The sequence below is a fragment of the Pundamilia nyererei genome, unplaced genomic scaffold, assembly GCF_000239375.1.
Source record: "Pundamilia nyererei isolate P.nyererei 1_Seehausen unplaced genomic scaffold, PunNye1.0 scaffold00018, whole genome shotgun sequence".
Classification (NCBI taxonomy): domain Eukaryota; kingdom Metazoa; phylum Chordata; class Actinopteri; order Cichliformes; family Cichlidae; genus Pundamilia; species Pundamilia nyererei.
The window spans coordinates 4,597,829-4,608,258 of NW_005187419.1; the positions used below are offsets into that span (position 1 = coordinate 4,597,829).

Genomic DNA, 10,430 nt, shown 5'->3' on the forward strand with positions numbered 1-10,430 from the left:
GCCGTTACAACTTATGTCTAAAAATGTATCGTTTCATGCATCGGTTAAAACACTCTACTCCATGTACACGACGCCCAGCCGGAAAAACTTCACGCAAGTCGAGCTGCCCGAGAGTCACAGAATTTACAGAAAATGTTCAATTTTTGTGACTTATATCGTTATTGGGACGATAAATGTCTTATATCGAGATATGAAATTTTGGTCATATCGCACAGCCCTAGTCAAATTTGTACTACTTCTCAGACTTTCATATTCTTTGTGTATTGCCTAATATTTGAAATATCACTATCAATCTTGTATAAACTTGCTGCATTAATCAAATCCTGCTTGGGACACAGTATAGTTTAGTAAAGAAGCTTAGTCTAACCAGAGGGTGGCACCACAGGAAAAGTCATATAATCTAAATCAGCTGAATCATTCTATTAGAAATGAAAAGGTGTGGTGAGTGGGTTTGTGTGTGTAATCAATTTTCTGCTGCTTTACCTCAGTGACCTGACTGGAATTTTTCACTTGCATTTCAGCCGGTTGGAAACCATATTCGAGGAGGTGCCTCTCAATCGCAGGAATGGCTCTGAGTCCTGGTTTGGTCAGAGGCGTGTGAAACGATTTTTAGAGTTCCTGGAGGTCGGCGAGGTCAGAAAACCAAAGAAGCCACTTGTCGGAGTGAGTAAAGCAGGTATTTCCACTTCCAGGACCCGACGAGGGGGCTTCCTTAAAGACGAACCGTCCCTCAGCGTGCAGGATGTGGACTCGCTGCTCTGTGCGAAGCTGGATCAGCTCAATTTGTGGCTGATTCATGATCAGAAAGACAGCTGACCGATGCCTCTCAGGTGACTGTTTTGGCAGCCATTAAAAACCAGATAATACTGTCTATATAAATATTTCAACATGAAGATTGAGTGTGCCAGCAACTCTTTTTGTCAACACGGTCTGTATAAATGTTTTGGTGGCAAGTTCTAAATGAAGAATGTTTATTCTGTAGCGTTTGTAGCCTGAAAGTTGAAGAACAGTACATGATAGCGCCGTTAAAAGTATTGCCTCATAAACGTGGTTAAGAATGTGTAGAGTAAGTCGTTTTTCAATCATTGCCGTCGCTGTCCCTTCCTTTTAGTTACGATCCGTCCATGATGGATGAAAACTGTTAGCATCAGCAAAAAAATCAGCAATATGAAAAGCCAAACTCCCTGTCAGGGTGACTCAGTGCCATTCACTTACAGTAACTGTGTGTTTGACAAGTGATAATGCACGTTGTGTCTGATTTCTTCAAGTGCATTTGGGCCATTTGAGGTGCAACTTTAAAAAAACAAACAAAAAACCTGAGATTTAAATTTTTATGTTTAGGGGGAAAGGAGATTAAAGTGTCACAGTTTTAAGAAAATTGAAAGCCTGAAATCATAACCTCAAAGGAAGAATGGGCTACGTTTTTACACCAGAGATGTAAAGAGCGAATCTTAGGTGCAAATGTCAGTGAGGAGGTGCAGCATAACTGCGATCAATTTGTGTTTTGTTTTGTTTCTGTCTGTCTGGGTGATGGATGATAATATGGTTCTCGACTTAAATCGCCAGCATTTATATAGTTCTTAATTATTCGTGTCAGTCTGTGGGGTCTGTGATATGATGAAATTGATCCAGCCTTAAAATTTCTTGTAAATTTATGAATTTAATCTTTGGTGTTCTTGTGGATTACGACTTCCTCGCTAGCCTATTCACCGAGAATGGCCCTAATACACAGAATCCTAATCAGCTGTCTGTTTTTGGAAGAAAGCAGTCAATCACCTTAGATGTTGTGACCTTACCACATCATTGTAAGTGGTTATATAGGCAGCTATTATTATTATTATTATTATTATTATTATTTTTTTTTTTTTAATTAACTAAATGCCGAATACAATATACTCTTCAAGGTGCCAGGTGGAGATTCATAGTCACTGGACTCGGTTTCACAACCACATTTAGTACAATCAGTTGTCTACATGTAGTTTGGACTGCATACGTCATTGTACTCAGCTCAGGGCAGAGCCTCAGTGAAATGTTTTGTGTTTGTGATTTCATAACTGTGGAGGTTTCTTTTGTATTAAATGTGCCATAAAGACAATATGACTCTCCAGTAAGCATTTCTAATGATTACTGGAAGTGTCCACTGCTGTTTTTCCGTGGTGTTTATATTTCCATTGCAAGTATTAACTTGTCATTAAACAGCCTATATGTGTTTATTATATATTTGCCAAATGTTAATGGGGTTGCCTTAACTGTAAAGATGTGTTCAAGTAGGTGTTTTGTCTGCACATTTGTAATCATTGGTGGGTTTTTTTTTTTTGTTTTTTTTGTTTGTTTGTTTGTTTGTTTGTTTTTTTTATCTGTGTGTGTTAAATGTTTCCAGCAACTCAGAGCACAACTCATTTTATTATAAAATTGTTTAATGTTTGTATAAAAGTGCAGCATATATACATTTGACATTAATAAAGTGAATACAGTAACAATGCAATAATGCCAATGTGGTACACCAAGAGCAGGACCTCATAATGTCCTGATGAAACACTGCCACGATCACTGCCACGCATTTTATATCTGGTAGAGACTCAATCCTGAAGTTATTCTTTGCTATAATTGAGTGGCTTGTTGATTGATTCATTAACTTTCTTAATATCTGTAGTTATCTACAGTAAGGAAGTTAAAGTGTAATGGAGAGTATTAAAGTTTGGGTAATTACTGGAGCGTAACAGGTGTAATCTTTGATTTACAATGTATATGTGTAATATTGTGTCATGTTCTGTAACTATAGGCAATGCTGGATTTTTACATTTGCAGTTGGAATTGTCCACATGTCCATATAATGTCAAATAAATATTACAGCATATAACAAACAGTTTTAATACGTTTAATACGATTTTCAGCTTTGTTTGTTCTTGTAAAGGCTGATTAGAGCGCATTCAGCACAAGCTAAACAAATTCAGTATTTTTAAGGCTATTGTAACTTTTAGTTACTCCATAGCTTCAGTGATCTAGTTGATCAGAATCTTTAAAGACACTCCCCTGGATGTGCTCCACTGAGGTTTGTCAATCAAAGCCCAGGTTTGATAGGACCAGCACCAGTAATACCAGTGTCAAAGACGCTGACACCAGGATGGAAACCCATGTCACGATGGAGATGATGCTCCATTTTTTGGCCTGTCTTAAATACTTTGCAGCTCTCCTTTCTCTTGTCCGCTTGGCTTTCTCAGCTTTGTCAGCATTCTCAGCCTGGTGAAGTAAAGATGTGACAATACTTTTGATTTAAAGATCATGCCTAACAAACATGATGAATGACTAGTATATAGTTGTAAAGAGATGTAGCAGATAAGGTGTTTGTCAAATATAAACATGCTTATCCTCATAAGAAAGTTTTCAAATGCAGGTTTGCTGCAGGTTGCCTGCCTGCAGAGAAAATAACTTACCTTTACAGAATAAATCAAGGCTCGGACTCCGAAGCAGGAGAACCCGCAGATGATACTAGAGATGGCCAGCTTCCTGTGGTACTTGTCACTGCAGCAGGACGCAGCAGAGTCCTCACCGACACAGATTACTTGATTGCCAGTGTCCTCAGGTTGTTGAACACCTGTTCCTGGTACAGAGTTCAGCGGGAGCGCTTCCTCTATCGGTGCATCTAACTGATATGACTCTGACATCACTGCAAAATATGCCGTCAAGTTAGAGAAAGTTTAAACTCAAAGACAAGACGTGGTAAGCTGTGCGAGACAACTTTAAGCAATGTAAGGATTCTGTGTGCACAACAGCACTGGAAGGATAAGTTAATGGTTTCAGTGGCTGCTTGATAAGAATGTTTGTTTAAAGGATAAAAAGGAGTTTTAAGGAACTGGTTTCATTCTATCTGCTGGTTTCACCCTGCTTAGTTAAATGTTTATTTTGTTATTGCTCTGGCTTTTTGACTTGTACATCACACTGCATTAATAGTCAGACAGAACAGTCCAAATAATCATCAAAGGGTTTTATGTATTAATTCTTTTAGCTATATTGTCCTTAATTTTTCAAATCAGTCTTTCTTTTGTGAAACTGGAGCGCTCGGGGTGAACTGTTGTTGCTGACCATGTGGCTTGTGTTACAATGAGTTGGCTTGGGGCAGCTTTAATAATTAATTTCCTACAAGACTGTACAAAATCCCACTTAAGAATTTTATATGAAATGCCTTCTGCATGTCTAAACATAACTCTCCGTGACCACCTCTTCCCTGGGAATACCGAGGCATTCCCAAGCCAGATGAGAAATATAATCTCTCCAGTGTATCCTGGAGCTGCCTCCACCCACTGGGACATATCCCAAACATCTCAGCTAGTAGACAGTCCCTCCTGAATGACTGAGCTTCTCACTTCATCACTACAGGAGAGCTCAGATAAAATTCAAAAAGGAAGAAGGCTCATTTTGGGCACTACCCACTGGTGTGTCCAAAGCTGAATAATAACCTGTAAAAATAACACAAGTCAATTCATGGGGGTAGATTTCATGTAGCCCGTGCACATCTCTAACTACTTTGGTGAACTCAGCCACAGTAGTGAACGAGCCATCCCTCTTGTTCCCAGACTCTCTTTCCTCTAAGCAAAATTGGGATATAGGACATTAAAAGTACTCCTTCTACTTTCTCACCATATGCTCAGTTGAGGTTCGCCCAAGTCTCTCCTTAAGCTATTGATAGAGCTGCACTGGCTTGGCGTGCTGGCACTCATTATCTGCCTCCTGAGTCCCACAAACCAATCAGATTCGACCCTTCTTCAGCTTGACAGCTCTCTTCACCTCCATCTGATTTGGGGTTTCCCCCCAAAAGGCCACAACCACCTTATGGCCACAGCTCCATCAGCAAAGAAGGAGCAGAACAGTATCTATTTAGACTTAATGCCTCCAGCCTCCTTTGAAATTTCTGCTGGAGGTTTGAATTGAGGACTTTGTGGAACCAGGTGCTCCCAGCACCTCCCAGCACCCTCTTGCTATATGTTCGTGTACACCAGGTTAGTCCAGCATCCTTTCCCACCATCAGATCAGCACCGCTCCTCTCTTCACCCTAGTCTAAACATGTTCTGCAAAATATGCAAAATTTGTAGTGTATTTTCTTAAGTGCGTGTGAGAATTTTTTGGGGGAGTGGGTATTTTCACAGGAAATAAAAAGTATCCCGTGAAAAGTGTAACATGAAGAGGATGATAGGTATCGATGTTCCCTGTTACCTAAAAACAAAACAAAAGAAAAACACTCCCTCCTCTCTAAAACAAACCAAAAACTTGAAAAACTTGATTGGCTGGTGCAATCAAGAAAAAGTATCAGCTGAGTGTTGGACTGTAATATTACACAGTTCTGTGAATAAACAGCAACTAAATTATGGCCTGTATCTTCAAATGTAGTGAAATATTACAGTAAACATGAGTTGATTGAGAAGGTTTTAAATAAAGTACAAACCTGATTTCTTTGGTGTGCTGTCACTCCTTCAGTGAAGCAAAGGTTGTCTGGTTTCTTTTTAGGGTGATATCGAAGTCTTGATGAGATGATAAGCAGGTATGTTCTCTCCTCCTTCTGTAACCTGACGTGTCTTCCTTTAAAACGTGTCAGTTGAAGTTTAAAAATGTCCACAAATGGTCATTCAAACACCGTTCACCTGGTTGTAGGATGACGACATAAACCTGTGCTTCTACCATGTACGTTTCTGAATGACAGGACTGTGCATGAGGAATGAAGCCGCGCCTGATAAAGACTGTAACTGGTTGAATCTGAAGGTGGCACCAGAGGAAAGGTCGTGTTATCTGAATCAGCTCTATCTAAATTGCTTTATAATAAGTAGGAAAATAAGTGTGTCATTCATAATACAGTCTGTACTATATTACCTTACCCCTGACTGTAACCTGTCACTTGTGTTTCAATATGCTGGATATTCGAGGTGCATGAATGGTTCTGATTTGGCCAGAGGTCGTGACATTTTGAGGTAGTTCCTTGAGTTCGGTCTAGTTTGTGTTACCAGGTTTAATAAATCTGCACAAACAGATTTCTGGTGACTGGTACGTTTATATTAAATCATAAAATGTTTTTGTTTAGGTTTTCTCATCACACCATAGTAAACAGGAAATGGAACAGCTGAGCAGGAGGGGCGCAAACCTTGTGCCAAGCATCAGCAGGAGCTCGGTGTTCAAGATGGATGCATCATGTGGGGTTCCAGAGTCATTGTTCCACCCCAGGATGAACACAGATGATTGAAGTGCTGCATGAAGCTCATCCAGGCATTTCTTGAATAAAAACGTTGCCAGATCATTAGTGTGGTGCCCGGGAATGCAGAGCTCTTTGGAGGAAAAGGTAAAAGTATGTTCTCAATTTCAGAGAAACCAAATACAGGCACCACCTCCAATCCATCCATGGGAGTGGTCTAGCCATTCATGGTCCAGACTCCACCTAGGTTTTGCTGGCCAATATATGGGTCACATAATGGGTCCAGTCACTACTGACGGACTCCCGGGAATCTTGGATTACATGGACTGGTTTTTCCTGTTCCAGTTTCTGATTACACCTCACACAACCACAGGCATGAACCCCAGATAAATTGTTGATGAGGAGAAAGTCCTCCTTCACCCAAATGTGGGAGCCAAAGTCACCCAGCCACATGGGTGACCTCTCCAAACGCCCTGATAGACTGAACTATTAAAAGAATGTGGTCAGTACAAGTAACACTATACATAAAAAAAAAAAACTTTGTCAAATGATAATGAGATACTGTAAAACTATTAAAATATTTTGTTTTGTACGCACAAATACTTCAATCAAATCAAAGCATAAAAAAATCTGTCATTTTTATTAGAAAACAGCTTGTGTTAATGCTTGTATAAAAGTACAACATGCATATATATACATTTGACATTAATGAAGTAAATATTGTAACAATGCAATAATCCCATGGCAACGTTTTTTTAATGAGTACATGTTAAAATGTTTCAAGTGGATGAAGACCATAAAGGTTTCCTCATTTTATTATAAAATTGTTTGTCAATGTTTGTATAAAAGTGCAGCATATATATACATTTGACATTAATAAACTAAAATAGCAAGAACAGGACCTCATAATGTCCTGATAAAGCACTGCCCCAATCACTGCCTCGCATTTTATCTCCAGTAGAGACTCAATCCTAAAGTCACAAGTTGCCTCATTTTAAAGTGACTTGTTGATTGATTGATTGATTAACTTATATAGCATCTGTAGTCATCTACAGTAAGAAAGTTAAAGTATAACTGTAAGAATATTAAGGATTGAGTCTTTACGGGAGCAGCTTTACATTTAAGTAGCTTTATATTATATATAACAGCTTTAATCTTCAATCTATAATATATACATGTACGTTCGTATAGTCCACGGGTCAACAGATGGTTTAATAAATATCACAGCATATAACAAAAACAGTTGTTAGACATTTAATACTATTTTGAAAGATGTTTGTTCCTTGTGTAAAAACTAAAGGAGCTAGAAAAGTATAAATTAGGACAGCACCCATTTCAGCGTAAGAAAAACCAAGACAGCCTTTTTCCATTTAATGTAACCTGTAGTTTCTCCACAGCTTTGGTGTTCGTAGCCATTGATTCAGCAGCTTCCTGCTCTCCACTGTCCGTCTCCTTAAACATCAGCAGAGACACTCCTCTGGCTGTTCTCCTTTGAGGTTGATCAGTCAATCAAAGTGGCGAGATACGAGCCCAGTGCCAGCAGCAATGGAGCTGACACTAGAACGGAAACCCACGTCACGATGGAGATGATGCCCCATTTTTTGGCCTGTCTTAAATACTCTGGAGCTCTCCTGTCTGTCGTCGGCTCGGCCTTCTCAGCTTTTTCAGCATCCTCAGCCTGTTAAAGTAAACACACGACAATATTTTTCATTTAAAGATGAACTCAAAAAGAAGAAGCATTTTATTTCAGTTTCTCTTATTCTAAGGGAACATAATAATTGAATATGTAGATCTGAGGAGATGTGAAGGTTAAGATGTTTCTCATTAATGAGCTGTGTGTAAGTGGAAGTTGTGTTTTTGCTGCACACTCTGATGCTGTTCTCATAGGATCTGAAACAAATCCAGAGTGCACATTATGAATAATAACTTCCGCAGAACATTGCTTTTCTTACAACATGAGGATCATACCCTCATTCACTGCACTATGCCTGGTTTAGGGCAAGTTTTTTAACACACCTGTACGAACAGGTGATTGTAGAGCTGAAAAACCCTTTTAAATTGAAGAAGAGCTGCATGAAGAAATCTGGTTTCCAACAGGAATTACTTGCCCTTGTCTTGTGTCAGATAAAATTTGACAAAAGCATCCCAAACCAGCCATGACAGTTAATCTAAGTATGGTTATTCTCATAAGAGACGCCTGCATGTACTCAGAACATGACTTAAAATAAAGTACCTTGACAGAATAAATCAAAGCTGGGACTCCGCAGCAGGAAAACCCGCAGATGATGCTACAGACGGCCAGTTTCCTGTGGTACTTGTCATTGCAGCAGGACGCAGTAGAGTCCTCACAGATTACTTGACTGCAGGTTTCGTCGGGTTGTTGAAGACCTGTTCCTGTTACAGTAGTCAGTGGAAGACTTTCAAGGTTGTTTAGATGGTTCTGGGATGACTCTGACATCTCTGCAAAATATGACGTAAAGTTAGGGAAAGTTTGACCCAAAAGACAAAAAACGAACATCTCAAACACGCTTAAACATTTTGTGTGCACAGAAACACTGAACGGACAGTTTGACGGCTGCTTGATAGACATGTTTGATTTTTCAAGATAAAAGCAACTTTAAGGAACGAGTTTGTTTTCAAAGGACAAACCCTGCTCAGGTAAACCGGTTTTCTCCACCACTGAACAAAACAATTTCGATTCAGATTCAAAAGAATTTAAAATAAATGTTTCCCACGGGTTTAAACACGCTCTGCAAAAAAATGTAGTGTATTCTTGAGAATGTGAGTGAGGACTGGGTATTTCCATAAGAAACAGAAAGTATATTTTGAAGAATGTTGCAATACAGTGAGCAGCGTGCGTAACAGGGTTCCCCTGTTAATAAAAAATAAAAAATAAAGTAATAGCTTGAAAAACTAGCTTGGTGGGCAGGTTGTTACGGCAAGTTGAAGCCTGAAATGTTACTTATCTAGCCTCTGATTTAAAAGAGCCGGGCGGACGACACCTACATTGTGCATTTTTTGGTAAGAGATGAGAAAATGTATGAGCCGAGTGTAATATTACACATGCAGGGCTGCGAATCATTTGTAGTGAAGAGGGAGAAAACTCCGTCCTCCACCCTTCACATGAAGTGGAATACAACAGTAAACATGAGGCGATTATTAAGTAAGCTTTGATCAAACACTGCTGTACACCAAAATCTTAAAGGTGGTTCTACAAGGCAAACAGAGTATTAACAACTAGGGAGATAAGATTTTTTAAATCACTATGACGACCACTTAGACCGCATTCAAAGGCTGAAATCAAGTACAAACCTGAGCAAGTTTTAAAAGGCAGTGTCCTGAATCCACTCCTCAGTCTGATCTTTGTTCAAAGTTTGTCCGGCTTCTTCTCAGAGTGATATCAAAGCCTTGTTGAGATGGTCAGCAGGTCTTTTCCAACTCGAGCTGCCTTCCTTTAATATGTGAAGATTTCAGTTAAATATTTACAAATGGACATCCAAAGAGCGCTACTGTGATTGTAGAGAGACGACATAAACCTGATCTGTTCCTGCTCTACACAAGCTGTTGAATGACATGAAGAATAGCCTTTAGTGAAACTCTGTTTGCGACTTCCACTCCCATTTCCCCTTTACTGCCCTGCCCTCTTTCCCCCCCGTCTCCACTCCCACTCATAAAATGTGTCAGCTTGTTATTACCTCACAGTGTTGCGTTAGTTCTCATATTTTATTTCAGTTTAGATTTTCCTTTCTCTTCCTCAGCAGTCGCACTGATACATAATGCACAGACTTACAACTGTTTCTTATTTCATACCAGATTCCAGAAGAGCTGAGAAAGGTGTGTCAGAACTTGTAATGCCTTCAGGTAAACCTGAGATTCCAGTCTGCAATCTATTTTTAAATTGCCCTTTCCTCTGATTGTACACTTGATTTTCTTTCTGCTCATCACAGCAGAATCAATCACTTTTAACACACCCTGCTTTTTTCCAGTCTCCTGACCCCCCTCTACTCTCTGACCTTCGCATAAGATACATTCTTAAACACTGATGCAACCTGAGAGCATTTTTCCAACATTGACCCCACCCACTGTACACAAATACGGCTGTTCCCTGAGACTAAAAAAACCTGCCGTGACGTTACAATCAGGGTGCTGTTTGTTTTGTGTCATAGTGCCAGGCATTTAAAAAAAGAAAAAGAAAAAAAAAAGACTGCCAATATGTTACAACGGGGCGATCGTGGCTCAAGAGTTGGGAGTT

General features: G+C 39.5%; 1 protein-coding gene and 1 long non-coding RNA gene across 2 annotated transcripts in view; one reads left to right on the forward strand and one right to left on the reverse strand.

Annotated features, from left to right (window-relative positions):
* The window catches only part of prr14 (proline rich 14), a 10,196-nt gene extending 9,303 nt beyond the window's left edge, over window positions 1-893 (forward strand). The window contains exon 11 of the mRNA XM_005726237.1: window positions 522-893. Within this exon, the coding sequence (XP_005726294.1) occupies window positions 522-816 (295 nt within the window). The 3' untranslated portion in view covers window positions 817-893. The remainder of the gene's footprint in view (window positions 1-521) is intronic.
* Window positions 894-6,813: 5,920 nt separating this feature from the next.
* Window positions 6,814-9,751, reverse strand: LOC102199143 (uncharacterized). Its single transcript, XR_311536.1, has 3 exons — window positions 9,491-9,751; window positions 8,412-8,638; window positions 6,814-7,856 (listed from the first exon to the last, which is right to left on the reverse strand). It is a non-coding gene; the product is annotated as an uncharacterized LOC102199143 (long non-coding RNA).
* Between the last annotated feature and the right edge of the window lie 679 nt (window positions 9,752-10,430).